Genomic DNA, 18,383 nt, shown 5'->3' on the forward strand with positions numbered 1-18,383 from the left:
AAATAATCATTACTAAACCCGTCTGGTCTGGGTGATTTAAATGTTTTAAGTTTTTTTATAGTTTCCAGGACTTCTTGTTCAGTGAAGGGAGAAGACAAAAAAGATAAGTCTTCAGAGTTGAGTTTTGGAAGGTTCATGCTGGAAAGGAATGATCCAATCTCTGAGGTAGTTGGCTGCAAATTAGGGTTATCCTGATTAATATTATACAGATTTTTGTAATAATCGGCAAAAGCCTTTACAATATCTTTGGGGTGGACCAGAGATGTACCATTAGAGGAAGTTATAGTGTCAATTCTATTCCATTTCCGTATATTCTTAATTCTGTTTGACATGTATTTTGAAGGGCGATTTATAGATAAGTAATGCTTGCATTTTGCCGATCTAATAGCTGAGTCGTAAAAATTGAATAGGAGTTTCCTTAATTGCATTCTAAGATCGGTAAGTTCTGATAATACAGCTTGTTTGCTAGAGGAAACAGAGGATCGACAAAGTTCCTCTTCTTTAGATTTAATTGACTGTTGTAGGGTAAGGATTTTATCTCTGTTAACTTTTTTTTGTCTGGAGGAAATTTGGATCAAAACTCCCCTTGTGAGCGTTCCAACAGGAAAATGGATTTAGGAGGACGGTGTCGTTTTCACAAATAATTCTGTAAGGCTGAGCTGATTTCAGATTTGGTGGAAGGGTTATGAAGCAAAGAGGAGTTGAATTTCCACATTAATTGGGGGTGAGTTGGAGGCCATATTGTCAATTCTGCAGTTACCGGAGAATGATCTGAATTAGATTTATTAAGTATGGAGACGGATGAGAACCTTGGCAAGGAGAAGACATCTGTGAGTATCAAGTCTATTCTAGAGGCCGACTGATGGCCATCAGAAAAATGAGTAAATGCTCTAGATGTGGTGTTCAAACAGCGGAATGAGTCGAATAGCTCGTGATTATAAATCCAGCTGTTCAAGGATTGCGATCTTTGTCTGCTGGGGGAGGTGGAGTCTAGTGTATTATCTGGCACCATATTAAAGTCACCTAATAAAAGTAGAGTTCCTGAGCGTAAGCTGTCGATTTTTTTCATTAGCTTATTTAGGAAGCTAAGTTGTCTGATGGTGGGAACATAAGTATTAACTATTGTGAAGGTGTGGCCATTCAATTTGCATAGGAGAATATGATAGTGACCTTTTACGTCCTTGACTTCAGAGAGAAATTCAAAGGAAATTGAATTACCAATCAGGGTTAAAACCCCAGCTTTCTCTCGTGGGCCGCAAGACTCAAATACAATTGGGAAATTTTTGAGATTTATAGAAGGGTGGTTGTCTTTTTTGAACTTAGTTTCTTGGAGGCATACAACCTCAGGATGTAACCCGTTAATTTCTTTACCAATGGAAAATCTCTTCCAAGAGCTATTTAGCCCCCTGACATTATAAGACACAACTTTTATTTTCACGTTACAAGAGTGGCAAGGACCGTATGAAGTGGGGTAGATGAAATAAGGAAACCAGAGGGCACCTACCTTTGAAGAACTTAGTTAACAAAAAAAACCACCTAAAACTGAAGACCTGTTTAAAACCGAAAACAGAAAAACACAAAACAGTAAGAACAAAATTGTCCTTCAGAAAGAGCCTAGCCGGTAGGCTCTAATTCCTTAGTGGGGAAAGTTTGTGTAAGGATCCCATTAGAGGCATCCTTTAGCTGTCAATTGTAACTGCACTGTTCCTAGAAGGAAAATAATCTCATGTGATAAATGAGTCCATAAAGAAGTACAGAAGTAAGAAAACCTGTGGAAAGAAGAATAACCAGAGTAATACACTGAGCAAATAATCAAAAAGTGTAGAGAGGCCTTTTAACCAGGAGAGAAAATATGTAGGCAGGGTCTTTCCGTTGGATCATCCCGTCTCTGAAGAGGGCCTGGGGTCTTGAGAGTTAGAGTTTCTATGGCGATCGGGTATCCTGCAGTAGAACAGGAAATCTCTTCCTTACTTAGGTGAGAATAGGACGGTCATCTTTCCTTTGTAGAATACCAAAAGTTTAAGTGGGAAGCCCCATTTATAGGGGATATTATTTTCCCTCAAGGTGGAGGTGACTGGCTTAAAAGACTTTCTTCCTTCAATCGTTTCCTTTGAAAGATCCGTGAATAGCTGAAGGTGAGCATAGGGTTCTGGAAAACCTCCTAGATCTTTAACCGATTTTTGAATTTTTTCCTTGATCTTGAAGAAGTGTACCCTTAAGATGGTATCTCTAGGTAGATCTTTATCGATATTCCGTGGTTTGGGAAGTCTGTGGATCCTATCTATGATGAGATCCTGGTCTGTAAGTGCCAGTAGTAATTTTTTGAAAATTGTCTTGACGAAGTCTTCTAGTTTATCGGGTGAGATAGATTCTTGTATTGCTCTTATTTTCAAGTTGTTTCGTCTGTTCCTGTCTTCTATACCCGCAACTTTAATTTTAAGTCTGTGAAATTCAGATTTGAGGTCATGGGTGTCTTTTGATAAATCATCAGTGTGTTCTTCCACTACAGTTAGCCATTTTTCGTGGTTGTCTAACCTGCTGCTAAATTTGTTCAAGGTGGACTGTAAAATTTTATTTTGGTTTTCATATGATTGAGACATACTGGACGTGATTTTCTGGGTGAGAGTATCCATGTAAGAGTGTATGGATATAACATCCAGATTTTGGGAAGAAGAAGGATTGGTGTTATCCATCTTAAATTTTGACCTTTCCGGCGAAAAGTTTGGTGAATTATCTTCAGACGCAGGACTTGAAGCGTCGGCTGGCGATGTGAATTTTTCAGAAGTTTTACCAGGATTTTTCCTTTTTGATGAGAGAGATGTATCCATGACCTCCTTATGAGGAGATCTGGCCTTAAATGGGTTAACGATATCCACTTGATCTTTAAAGTGAGAATTGTAAGAATCCTGAAATTATTGTGCTTTTTGAGGAGTCGTATTAGACACTTTCGTTGATTTGGACACTGGAGTAGCCTTGTGACTCATCTTGTGCCCTTTCTTGAATCCTGCCTTGCAGGGATTATATTAGAGAGAATTGATATTATTGGTGATGTTTATACTGAAAAAACGTTAAAAATATAGAAAATTCTTGTGTCTTCCTATGCCTTTTTATAAAAGGGACCGTGAGGAATGAGATACACCACAGAATCAGATGGCACTTTTAATATTGGGTGATGCATACAGTAAAATCCTTTATTAACTGCGCGCCGATATAGACGCGCTCCCTGTGACTTAAATGCAGCTGTGACAGGCGGCTAGTCTTCACACAGGGCTCAGTGATGTCAGTCCCTGCTCATAAAATATGAAACAGGGGAGCGGCCGCTGATACACGGCACCGCTGAAGAAAGGCAGATCACCCCAGTGGAGCCGCACAGGAGCGGTGGGGAGCGGAGGTAACATAGAAATAGGCACAAATCACGGACTATTTTGTGTCCTTCCGCCTCACAGATCTGTTATGACAGGAAAATGGCGTACTTGAGATAGGACGTTGAAATGAATGAGATCCCTCCGCAGCCGTTATAGCTCCCGCAGCCTCGCACAAAGCAGGGGAATATAGCTAAATTAGGACATCCTGGGACTTCCAAAGGGTCTAAAACAGACAAGAGGAGATTCCAAAAAAAAAGTCAATGTCTTTTAATTATGCAACGAGAGAAATCCTGTCAGATTAGGCACAGGGTGGGGACTATTTTGTATCCTTCCGCCAATCAGCTGGTATATGACAGGATTTTTGTAAAAAAATATCCCTAAAAGACAATAAAAATCTTTAAAATGTGGTAGACAAGCGTGGAGATACTTTTTCTGAGGACAAGGACAGCCGGTGGGTAATGGAGGGAACAGGGAAAGGATTTTTTCACTCACGGTTCAAAATGGTGTCACCTTGCAGTAAAATGGCAGGAAAAGGCCTCAGATTTCAAAAATGTCTTTTTTAATGTCCAAAGCTCAGACAAGGGGTATCAGAATGTACCTCTGAGTAACGAGAAAACAATCCTTCCGTGGGTTATCGAAGAGAGCGATTTTCTTTTGCTTTATTTGTCGCTTTAGGAGATGCCTCCTCAGAGATCCTGAGCCGTGCATGTTACACCATCGCCAGCTCAGGCCACGCGCCCCATTAACTGAAAATAAAGGTTAAACAACAACAACAAGACGGATTTCATCACCAGATATACACTCACTGGCCACTTTATTAGGTACACCATGCTAGTAAGGGGTTGGACCCCCTTTTGCCTTCAGAACTGCCTCAATTCTTCGTGGCAGAGATTCAACAAGGTGCTGGAAGCATTCCTCAGAGATTTTGGACCATATTGACATGATGGCATCACACAGTTGGCGCAGATTTGTCGGCTGCACATCCCTGATGCGAATCTCCCGTTCCACCACATCCCAAAGATGCTCTATTGGATTGAGATCTGGTGACTGAGGAGGCCATTTGAGTACAGTGAACTCATTGTCATGTTCAAGAAACCAATCTGAGATGATTCGAGCTTTATGACATGGCGCATTATCCTGCTGAAAGTAGCCATCAGATGTTGGGTACATTGTGGTCATAAAGGGATGGACATGGTCAGCAACAATACTCAGGTAGGCTGTGGCGTTGCAACGATGCTCAATTGGTACCAAGGGGCCCAAAGAGTGCCAAGAAAAAATTCCACACACCATGACACCACCACCACCAGCCTGAACCGTTGATACAAGGCAGGATGGATCCATGCTTTCATGTTGTTTACGCCAAATTCTGACCCTACCATCCGAATGTCGCAGCAGAAATCGAGACTCATCAGACCAGGCAACGTTTTTCCAATCTTCTACTGTCCAATTTCGATGAGCTTGTGCAAATTGTAGCCTCAGTTTCCTGTTCTTAGCTGAGAGGAGTGGTACCCGGTGTGGTCTTCTGCTGCTGTAGCCCATCTGCCTCAAAGTTCGACGCACTGTGCGTTCAGAGATGCTCTTCTGCCTACCTTGGTTGTAACGGGTGGCAATTTGAGTCACTGTTGCCTTTCTATCAGCTCGAACCAGTCTGCCCATTCTCCTCTGACCTCTGGCATCAACAAGGCATTTCCGGCCACAGAACTGCCGCTCACTGGATTTTTTATCTTTTTCGGACCATTCTCTGTAAACCCTAGAGATGGTTGTGCGTGAAAATCCCAGTAGATCAGCAGTTTCTGAAATACTCAGACCAGCCCTTCTGGCACCAACAATCATGCCACGTTCAAAGGCACTCAAATCACCTTTCTTCCCCATACTGATGCTCGGTTTGAACTGCAGGAGATTGTCTTGACCATGTCTACATGCCTAAATGCACTGAGTTGCCGCCATGTGATTGGCTGATTAGAAATTAAGTCTTAACACACAGTTGGACAGGTGTACCTAATAAAGTGGCCAGTGAGTGTAATTGTAATCATATAACGGCGCCCACCTGACACTGTGTGTAGGTTACTGTGCACAATCCTGCTGACAGGTTCCCTTTAATGACTTTCTAACTAATTGTGTATTGAGTTTATCTAATAGATTATGTGTATATGTACATTTATCTTTACAGTGCTGACAGGACAGTGAAAGTTGTATAGAACCAGACAAAATAAATGGTCATAAAATGACACTTAAATGGATTTTCTGGTTTTATGTGAATAAAGCTCTCGTGGTGTATTTCACATGAATGAAAACACTTTTCTTTCCATCCAAAGGTTGAAAACCAGCACAGATCTAACACTTCTGAATGCTGAGCATTTGTTACAATTGTATCCAGCCTAGACAAATATCACTGGACTTAACAATCTAGATACATGATATCTGCACTAAAAGCAGTGTTGCAAATTATTAGAACTGTGCCAGAAATTGTTTAGTTCACAAAGGGTATGTGCACACGTTGCAGATTTGCCTGTGGAATTTTCTGTATAGATTATAATAATAAATAATAATAATCTTTATTTATATAGCGCCAACATATTCCGCAGCGCTTTACAGTTTAACAGTTTCAAAACACAAGTCATAAGTAACAACGCTAACAATACAATAATTAAAGCAAAATAAGACGAAATAATTATTCTTCTCTTGGTAGAAAACGCAGGTAAAAATCCGCTCGTTGCGGATGCGCATTTTCATGCGGCTTTGTATGCGTTTTTGTAAGCTAAATAAAGATCTATTATTTAACAAAAAAAAAAGGATTGTGATGTCATTTCTTTGTCCAACCTCTTATTTTACATATTCCATTGAAGACCATAATATCATTACATACCATGTTCACATATAATGTTTACACACACAAAACAAATATTAGTGAATATCGATAGATATATGGTATCTATAGATATAACTATATACCGATAAATCCATCTATCTATCTATCTATCTATCTATGTATCTATCTATCTAAAGATATATGTATCAATCTATAGATATATGTATCTGTATCTATCTATAGATATATCTATAAATAGATATATATATATATATATATATATATGGATAGATACTGGAGATATATAATACCAAGGCCGATTTTTAGTAATGAACATAATAAAATGGTACATAAAGAGTTAAATAAAGACACACACACACACACACACACACACACACAAAATCTGCATTAAATGCAGTATCTGTTTAATTAAAAAAAAGGGGAAAAAATTGTGTGGGCTCCTGCGCAATTTTCAAAACCAGAACAGGGAAAGCCGGCGACTGGGGGCCGATGTTTATAGCCTGGGAAGGGGGTAATACACATGGATCTTCCCAGACTTAATATCAGCTCAAAGCTGTGTAATTAGCCTTTATTGGCTATTAAAATAGGGGAGCCCCCCCCAAAAAATGGCGTGGGGTCCCCCTATATTTAATAGCCAGAAACGACTATGCAGACAGCTGCAGGCTGATATTCATAGCCTAGAAAGGGGCCATGGATAGTGGCCCCCTAGTACAAACACCAGCTCTCAGCTGCCCCAGAATTGGCGCATCTCTAAGATGCACCAATTCCAGCACTTAGCCTCTCTTTTCCCACTGCCCTGTAGAGGCGACATATGGGGTAATAGTTGTGGGGTTGATGTTACCTTTGTATAGCAAGGTGACATCAAACCTGGCTTAGCAATGGATAGGCGTCAATAAGATACCTATCCATTACTAATCCTATAGTTGTTAAGGGGTTAAATAAAGACACAGCCAGAATAAAGTGTTTTAATGAAATAAAACACTAAACAGTTTGCCATATTTATTATACGCCTAATTCCTGAGCTGCCCTCGATGACCTGCAAAAAAAATAAAATAATAGACCAACACAAATACTCCCTGTTCCAACGAAATCCATTTAATAATGAGTGTCGCATGATGATCTCCCCTATAGAGCAGTCACATCAGGAGATGTGACTGCTGTACAGGGCCTCCGATGACACACTGACCGGAGATAATACTCCCACAGTGTAGTTCATTGGAGATCCTGCTCTCACTTTAAGGCACCACTGCTGTGTGAGAATTTTCTCACACAGCGGTGCCGCAAGTGACAGTATGAACTTAAGTGACCTCTAGGCGGCGGAGTGATCCACATCGGGAGGATTATATCCGGTCACTGCACACCTGGAGCCCCTGTAGAGCGCTCACATCTCCTGATGTGACAGCTCTACATGGGAGATCGTCGTGGGACAATCGTTATTGCATGGATTATATTAGAACAGGGAGTATACTGTTGCTTTATTTTTTTTTTTTTTGCAGGTGATTGAAGGTGTTGGGGATTAGCTGTATGGTGAGTATGTACTCTATGTGTGTATGTGTTTTTTTTTTACTATTCAACACAGTAGCCGGATGATGGGACTACTACTGTCTCATCATTGGCTAATGCTGTCAAGGTAGTAAACATAGCAGGATGGGACTAGTAGTCCCATCGGACGATGCCTGCCTACACACAGACCCACACACACAGCCCCGCAGACACCTGCACACACACACAGATACACACAGCACACACAGTCTCCGCCCACACACTCTTCCTCCTCCCAATCTGCAGCGTTTCTTGCACGCAACTCCACAGCAAAACCGTAGATCTTTTTACACCTGCGGTTTTGCTGCAGATTTGACTGACTCATTGGAAGTCAATGGGTGCAGAAACACTGCAGATCCGCAAAAAGAATTGACATTCTGTGGAAAATAAAACGCTGCAAATCCGTGAGTATTTTTCCGCAGCATGTGCACACCAATTCTGAATTTCCCATTGACTTACATTGGTTGTGCAATACACTGCAGATTTGATGCAAATTCATGCGTCCAAAAAAGCTGCAGATCCGCATCAAAATGTGCAACGTGTGCACATAGTCTAAAACTGCTTGCATTAGAAAACAGGAATATTTGGGTATAGTCACACACACATGTAGATGGCACCTGCAGAAATCCATGTCCTCTCTGCTGGAGGAATCACATTTACATGCATTAAATCGACTTCATCCACATAAATTTGACTATACCCGTAGGACTGTCTAGATTTCCAGACTCTGCCTACAAATAATATTACTTATGTCACTAAAAAAAAATCTTTAATCCCTAAAGGAAATTGTACATTTTGGACTTTAAAGGCACAGCTGATTTTTTTTTTTTTGTATTCCAAGAGTGATAACTTTTTTTATGTGCGTCATATCTGTATAAGGGTAAGATCACACTGGGCGTTTATCAGCTCTTTTTCTGCAGCAAAACCTGATCTCTTGGCAGGAAAAAAGCAGGTTTTTCTTGTATTTTTGTGGCGTTTTTTATGGGGTTTTTTGCAGCGGTTTTGGCATGCTAGATTTGTCTCTTGTGCATGCTGACAAAGTTTAATGTTGAAAAAAAGTCCTATTTCTTAGAATCAGGTTTTGGCACAAAAAATGCAGGAAAACATAACATGCAAAGCACAAAATACTGATGACAAAAAAAAATGTGTGTGCATGAGTTTCCTGAAAACTCATAAGCTTTGCTGGTACTGTAAAAAGCAGATGAAAATTAGCATAAAAAATGCATTAAAAAAACGCAACAAATACACCTAGTGCGAACTTAGCCTAATGAAGGAAGAAAAAGATGAAAGCGGCATCTACTGGGCGATGCAAGGAGACATCCTTCATTCAGCTCTGTGCTTTCAGCAGTGGCAGCCTGCGGTTGGTGCAGCAGCAATCCGAGGGGCTCACATATTCACTCCAGTGTTGTACGTGCATCATTTTATTTGTTTTTTTTTTTGCTAATTTTATACAATCAAAGCACATTTATTAGGAAAAAGTTGCATTGTTTTAGCTTTAGATTTTTTTTTCCGCTGATAATCTTTATTTCACTTTTTGGTTTGTTTCCGCTAGACTTGTTGACTTAATCTGGCAATGAAGTCTATGATATAGTGCAAAAACTTTGTTCTATAATGTTTTATGTAAGTCAGTTTCAATAATGGTTTTCCTGGAGACCTTTGTAAGGCTGGAGTCACACTAACCTGCGCAAAATACGGTCAGTATTTTACATGCGTAATACGGATGACAGACCCCTAAACAGTGCTCCGTATGTCATCCGTAATCAAGGTGTGGTCGCGTATTTTGCGCATGTAAGCATCCGTATGGTGAGATTTTCTCGCAGGCTTGCAAAATGGACATATAATGGAGCCCTATGACAGTTTTAATAAAGAAATGAAAGAATAGATATAGACACATAGAATACATATATATATATATATATATATATATATATATATATATATATATATATATATATATATATATGTATTCTATGTGTCTATATCTATTCTTTCATTTCTTTATTAAAAAAGTCAGTGTGAGTTTACTGTATCGTGCACTGAATTGCCGGCTTTGCTAAAAGACACCGGGTGCGTATTTCTCGCAGGTCACATGTGTGGTCCGTGTGTAATCCGTATTTTTTGCGCACCCATAGACTTGCATTGGCGTATTACGGGCGTAGTACGCTGACAATTGCAGCATGCTGCGAGTGGCACGGAGCGTAGGATACGGAGGAGAAATATACGGCTGGTGCGAGGGACCCCATAGAGAATCATTGGTCCGTGTCTAATGCGTGCTTTTTGCGCCTCTCACGCACCCGTATTCCTCGCCAGTGTGACTCCGGCCTTAAACTACAAATCTGCAGTCACTCCTGCACCAACAGAATCCTCACAGTGCACATTGAGCACAAAGTGAGGATTCACAAGTCTGTAGTCACATAAAGTGATTGAAGACTTAATAATAATAATAATAATAGTAATAATAATAATTTTTATTTCTATAGCGCATGAGAAAACAATCGCAGCAAGTTGAGAGTGCATCTGTGCAAGTCTATGGGTGCGTGTGAAATATTGGACTGCACTCAGATGTCATTCGAGTACAGTTCGATGTGCGCACACAGAGACAATGGAGAAGATGGAGAAATTACGTTCTCCGTCTACCCTGCACCTGTGCTGCAATCAGATCAAACTCAGATGCCACTCAGCTCAAATTCTGACAGAATTTGAGCCGAGTGTCATTGGCATAATAGGCACATTTGTCTCGTATGAGAGAATATGTGCCAGTGGGAGCGAACCCTGATTCTGACTTCACCTAAAACTGACACTGACTATACAGCTCTGGTCAGGAAATTGACTGCAGCATCTACACTCACTGGCCACTTTATTAGGTACACCTGTCCAACTGTGTGTTAAGACTTAATTTCTAATCAGCCAATCACATGGCGGCAACTCAGTGCATTTAGGCATGTAGACATGGTCAAGACAATCTCCTGCAGTTCAAACCGAGCATCAGTATGGGGAAGAAAGGTGATTTGAGTGCCTTTGAACGTGGCATGATTGTTGGTGCCAGAAGGGCTGGTCTGAGAATTTCAGAAACTGCTGATCTACTGGGATTTTCACGCACAACCATCTCTAGGGTTTACAGAGAATGGTCCGAAAAAGAAAAAAAATCCAGTGAGCGGCAGTTCTGTGGCCGGAAATGCCATGTTGATGCCAGAGGTCAGAGGAGAATGGGCAGACTGGTTCGAGCTGATAGAAAGGCAACAGTGACTCAAATTGCCACCCGTTACAACCAAGGTAGGCAGAAGAGCATCTCTGAACGCACAGTGCGTCGAACTTTGAGGCAGATGGGCTACAGCAGCAGAAGACCACACCGGGTACCACTCCTCTCAGCTAAGAACAGGAAACTGAGGCTACAATTTGCACAAGCTCATCGAAATTGGACAGTAGAAGATTGGAAAAACGTTGCCTGGTCTGATGAGTCTCGATTTCTGCTGCGACATTCGGATGGTAGGGTCAGAATTTGGCGTAAACAACATGAAAGCATGGATCCATCCTGCCTTGTATCAACGGTTCAGGCTGGTGGTGGTGGTGTCATGGTGTGGGGAATTTTTTCTGGGCACTCTTTGGGCCCCTTGGTACCAATTGAGCATCGTTGCAACGCCACAGCCTACCTGAGTATTGTTGCTGACCATGTCCATCCCTTTATGACCACAATGTACCCAACATCTGATGGCTACTTTCAGCAGGATAATGCGCCATGTCATAAAGCTCGAATCATCTCAGATTGGTTTCTTGAACATGACAATGAGTTTACTGTACTCAAATGGCCTCCTCAGTCACCAGATCTCAATCCAATAGAGCATCTTTGGGATGTGGTGGAACGGGAGATTCGCATCAGGGATGTGCAGCCGACAAATCTGCGCCAACTGTGTGATGCCATCATGTCAATATGGTCCAAAATCTCTGAGGAATGCTTCCAGCACCTTGTTGAATCTCTGCCACGAAGAATTGAGGCAGTTCTGAAGGCAAAAGGGGGTCCAACCCCTTACTAGCATGGTGTACCTAATAAAGTGGCCAGTGAGTGTAATTCTCCTTGCCCCATCTGCCCCGCATCCTGGAAGACATCATTTATATAAAGTGATAAAAGATGATTTCTCAACAACAAGAGTCGAGGTGTTAGAGGTCGCAGCAGGGAGGAGTTGTAAACAGATTTGTAGTGGAGACTGGAGAAAGTATCTCTGGAGGGAAGAGAAAACAGGCTATAGACAAGGAGAAATGTAAGTGGAGAGTGCTGAGAAATGAAAGCAAGACAGCAGCACCCTGATACACACAGATCTCACATCCAGCCTGTATTACAGGGATGGAAACTCCCACAAGAGAAAAATCTGAACTCTGGATCATACTGCAAATTACATATCAAGGGTTCAGAAAATTAAATTGTTGTAGGAATAAACATTGCAGATTAAAACTTAGTATGTTTTTTTTACAAAAGGATTTTTTCTACTGCCCATTCCTTCTCTGAGTGAGAGATAGCAGCAGGGAGATCTTGTAAACAGATTTGTAGTGGAGGCAAGAGAAAGTGAAGAGAAAAAAGGCTATAGACAAGGGGAAATGTAAGTGGACAGAGATGATAAATGAAAGCAAGACATCAGCACCGTGATACACACAGATCTCACATCCAGCCTGTATTTCAGGGATGGAAACTCCAACATGAAAAAATCTGAACTCTGGATCATGCTGCAAATTGCATATCAAGGGTTCAGAAAATGAATGTAGGAATAAACATTGCAGACTGAGACTTAGTATGTGTTTTTTTATATAAACATTAACCACTAATATGTGTAAACATATTTTTTTCTATTTCATAGGTGTCTATAGTCTTCGAATAAAGTGAGAAAAGTTATATGGAGTAGATACCAGTGCTATTTAGTGATTACAAGATGAAAACACGGCCAAAAACTGTAATTATACATATAGAAAATCAATTCTGAACTCACCAAATAAATCTTTTGCACTCATTTTGCTTGGTCCTCCACTGAAAAGCAAAAATAATGATACTTTTAGCAGAATGTACACATTTTAGAATTTCTCCTTCCCAGATAATAGAACAGATATACGGTACCTCCTGGTCGTAGTAATGGTAATAATAAGCAAGATATCATTATGGTTTATGTGTATAAATTATTTGTATTTTTTTTTTTTATGTGATGATAATTAATGGAAGAGAACAGACAGTGACGGTATTAGGACTGGATGACCACAGCATGTTGTGAATATGACCCAGCTTTGAATGTTCCCTGAGAATGAGGTCTATATGTACTGATCAGTATAGCTGTGGAGGTTATCCGCTGCAGCCATGGAGCATTTATTTGGAACTAGCTGAAGAGCCCGGCGCTGCCCGGGCATAGTAACTAACTGTGGTTAGTTATAGCAAATTATAATTATCCTCCATCCCATAGTCCCATGCCCATATACCCATCATACATATCCACCATCCCATAGTCCCGTGCCCATATACCCATCACACATCCTCCATCCCATAGTCCCATGCCCATATACCCATCATACATATTCTCCATCCCATAGTCCCATGCCCATATACTCATCATACATATTCGCCATCCCATAGTCGAGTGCCCATATACCCATCACACATCCTTCATCTCATAGTCCCATGCCCATATACCCATCATACATATTCTCCATCCCATAGTCCCATGCCCATATACCCATCATACATATTCTCCATCCCATAGTCCCATGCCCATATACCCATCATACATATCCTCCATCCCATAGTCGAGTGCCCATATACCCATCACACATCCTCCATCCCATAGTCCCATGCCCATATACCCATCATACATATTCTCCATCCCATAGTCCCATGCCCATATACCCATCATACATATTCTCCATCCCATAGTCCCATGCCCATATACCCATCATACATATCCTCCATCCCATAGTCAAGTGCCCATATACCCATCGCACATCCTCCATCCCATAGTCCCATGCCCATATACCCATCATACATATCCTCCATCCCATAGTCGAGTGCCCATATACCCATCACACATCCTCCATCCCATAGTCCCATGCCCATATACCCATCATACATATTCTCCATCCCATAGTCCCATGCCCATATACCCATCATACATATTCTCCATCCCATAGTCCCATGCCCATATACCCATCATACATATCCTCCATCCCATAGTCAAGTGCCCATATACCCATCGCACATCCTCCATCCCATAGTCCTGGTGCCCATATACCCATCATACATATTCGCCATCCCATAGTCCCATGCCCATATACCCATCATACATATTTGCCATCCCATAGTCGAGTGCCCATATACCCATCACACATCCTTCATCTCATAGTCCCATGCCCAAATACCCATACATATCCTCCATCCCATAGTCCCGTGCCCATATACCCATCATACATATCCTCCATCCCATAGTCCCGTGCCCATATACCCATCATACATATCCTCCATCCCATAGTCCCGTGCCCATATACCCATCATACATATCCGCCGTCTCATAGTCCCGTGCCCATACACCCGTCATACATATCCTCCATCCCATAGTCCAATGCCCATATACCCGTCATACATATCCTCCATCCCATAGTCCCATGCCCATATACCCATCATACATATTCGCCATCCCATAGTCGAGTGCCCATATACCCATCACACATCCTTCATCTCATAGTCCCATGCCCATATACCCATCATACATATTCTCCATCCCATAGTCCCATGCCCATATACCCATCATACATATTCTCCATCCCATAGTCCCATGCCCATATACCCATCATACATATCCTCCATCCCATAGTCGAGTGCCCATATACCCATCACACATCCTCCATCCCATAGTCCCATGCCCATATACCCATCATACATATCCTCCATCCCATAGTCGAGTGCCCATATACCCATCACACATCCTCCATCCCATAGTCCCATGCCCATATACCCATCATACATATTCTCCATCCCATAGTCCCATGCCCATATACCCATCATACATATTCTCCATCCCATAGTCAAGTGCCCATATACCCATCATACATATTCGCCATCCCATAGTCGAGTGCCCATATACCCATCACACATCCTCCATCCCATAGTCCCATGCCCATATACCCATCATACATATTCTCCATCCCATAGTCCCATGCCCATATACCCATCATACATATTCTCCATCCCATAGTCAAGTGCCCATATACCCATCATACATATTCGCCATCCCATAGTCGAGTGCCCATATACCCATCACACATCCTTCATCTCATAGTCCCATGCCCATATACCCATCATACATATTCTCCATCCCATAGTCCCATGCCCATATACCCATCATACATATTCTCCATCCCATAGTCCCATGCCCATATACCCATCATACATATCCTCCATCCCATAGTCGAGTGCCCATATACCCATCACACATCCTCCATCCCATAGTCCCATGCCCATATACCCATCATACATATCCTCCATCCCATAGTCGAGTGCCCATATACCCATCACACATCCTCCATCCCATAGTCCCATGCCCATATACCCATCATACATATTCTCCATCCCATAGTCCCATGCCCATATACCCATCATACATATTCTCCATCCCATAGTCAAGTGCCCATATACCCATCATACATATTCGCCATCCCATAGTCGAGTGCCCATATACCCATCACACATCCTCCATCCCATAGTCCCATGCCCATATACCCATCATACATATTCTCCATCCCATAGTCCCATGCCCATATACCCATCATACATATTCTCCATCCCATAGTCAAGTGCCCATATACCCATCATACATATTCGCCATCCCATAGTCGAGTGCCCATATACCCATCACACATCCTTCATCTCATAGTCCCATGCCCATATACCCATCATACATATCCTCCATCCCATAGTCCCGTGCCCATATACCCATCATACATATCCTCCATCCCATAGTCCCGTGCCCATATACCCATCATACATATCCTCCATCCCATAGTCCCATGCCCATATACCCATCATACATATCCGCCGTCTCATAGTCCCGTGCCCATATACCCATCATACATATCCTCCATCCCATAGTCCCATGCCCATATACCCATCATACATATTCGCCATCCCATAGTCCCATGCCCATATACCCATCATACATATCCTCCATCCCATAGTCCCGTGCCCATATACCCATCATACATATCCTCCATCCCATAGTCCCGTGCCCATATACCCATCATACATATCCGCCATCCCATAGTCCCGTGCCCATATACCCATCATACATATCCTCCATCCCATAGTCCCGTGCCCATATACCCATCATACATATCCTCCATCCCATAGTCCCGTGCCCATATAGCCATCATACATATCCTCCATCCCATAGTCCCGTGCCCATATACCCATCATACATATCCTCCATCCCATAGTCCCATGCCCATATACCCATCATACATATCCGCCGTCTCATAGTCCCGTGCCCATATACCCATCATACATATCCTCCATCCCATAGTCCCATGCCCATATACCCATCATACATATCCTCCATCCCATAGTCCCATGCCCATATACCCATCATACATATTCGCCATCCCATAGTCGAGTGCCCATATACCCATCACACATCCTTCATCTCATAGTCCCATGCCCATATACCCATCATACATATTCTCCATCCCATAGTCCCATGCCCATATACCCATCATACATATTCTCCATCCCATAGTCCCATGCCCATATACCCATCATACATATCCTCCATCCCATAGTCGAGTGCCCATATACCCATCACACATCCTCCATCCCATAGTCCCATGCCCATATACCCATCATACATATCCTCCATCCCATAGTCGAGTGCCCATATACCCATCACACATCCTCCATCCCATAGTCCCATGCCCATATACCCATCATACATATTCTCCATCCCATAGTCCCATGCCCATATACCCATCATACATATTCTCCATCCCATAGTCAAGTGCCCATATACCCATCATACATATTCGCCATCCCATAGTCGAGTGCCCATATACCCATCACACATCCTCCATCCCATAGTCCCATGCCCATATACCCATCATACATATTCTCCATCCCATAGTCCCATGCCCATATACCCATCATACATATTCTCCATCCCATAGTCAAGTGCCCATATACCCATCATACATATTCGCCATCCCATAGTCGAGTGCCCATATACCCATCACACATCCTTCATCTCATAGTCCCATGCCCATATACCCATCATACATATCCTCCATCCCATAGTCCCATGCCCATATACCCATCATACATATCCTCCATCCCATAGTCCCGTGCCCATATACCCATCATACATATCCTCCATCCCATAGTCCCATGCCCATATACCCATCATACATATCCTCCATCCCATAGTCCCATGCCCATATACCCATCATACATATTCGCCATCCCATAGTCGAGTGCCCATATACCCATCACACATCCTTCATCTCATAGTCCCATGCCCATATACCCATCATACATATTCTCCATCCCATAGTCCCATGCCCATATACCCATCATACATATTCTCCATCCCATAGTCCCATGCCCATATACCCATCATACATATCCTCCATCCCATAGTCGAGTGCCCATATACCCATCACACATCCTCCATCCCATAGTCCCATGCCCATATACCCATCATACATATCCTCCATCCCATAGTCGAGTGCCCATATACCCATCACACATCCTCCATCCCATAGTCCCATGCCCATATACCCATCATACATATTCTCCATCCCATAGTCCCATGCCCATATACCCATCATACATATTCTCCATCCCATAGTCAAGTGCCCATATACCCATCATACATATTCGCCATCCCATAGTCGAGTGCCCATATACCCATCACACATCCTCCATCCCATAGTCCCATGCCCATATACCCATCATACATATTCTCCATCCCATAGTCCCATGCCCATATACCCATCATACATATTCTCCATCCCATAGTCAAGTGCCCATATACCCATCATACATATTCGCCATCCCATAGTCCAGTGCCCATATACCCATCACACATCCTCCATCCCATAGTCCCATGCCCATATACCCATCATACATATTCTCCATCCCATAGTCCCATGCCCATATACCCATCATACATATTCTCCATCCCATAGTCAAGTGCCCATATACCCATCATACATATTCGCCATCCCATAGTCGAGTGCCCATATACCCATCACACATCCTTCATCTCATAGTCCCATGCCCATATACCCATCATACATATCCTCCATCCCATAGTCCCGTGCCCATATACCCATCATACATATCCTCCATCCCATAGTCCCGTGCCCATATACCCATCATACATATCCTCCATCCCATAGTCCCATGCCCATATACCCATCATACATATCCGCCGTCTCATAGTCCCGTGCCCATATACCCGTCATACATATCCTCCATCCCATAGTCAACCGTTATGACATCATAATGAGCGGCGGCAGGGCTTGCAACCTATGATGACATCAGCGTCGCCATGGCAACCATTGTGACATCATAATGAGGGGCGGGGCTTGATACGCACACACTGCTTCCCCAGTATGCAAATAGGGGCATT

At 42.5% G+C, this 18,383-nt stretch overlaps 1 protein-coding gene across 2 annotated transcripts in view; it reads right to left on the bottom strand.

Moving 5' to 3' along the window:
- EPS8L2 (EPS8 signaling adaptor L2) overlaps window positions 1-18,383 on the bottom strand; it is a 211,625-nt gene that overhangs the window by 64,602 nt on the left and 128,640 nt on the right. For both annotated transcript variants that reach the window (XM_073554386.1, XM_073554388.1), the window contains exon 3: window positions 12,714-12,751. In XM_073554386.1, coding sequence (XP_073410487.1) covers window positions 12,714-12,751 — 38 coding nt within the window. The remainder of the gene's footprint in view (window positions 1-12,713; window positions 12,752-18,383) is intronic.

This window comes from Dendrobates tinctorius, unplaced genomic scaffold (assembly GCF_039654945.1).
Source record: "Dendrobates tinctorius isolate UK_male_01 unplaced genomic scaffold, ASM3965494v1 ptg000211l, whole genome shotgun sequence".
NCBI lineage: Eukaryota > Metazoa > Chordata > Amphibia > Anura > Dendrobatidae > Dendrobates > Dendrobates tinctorius.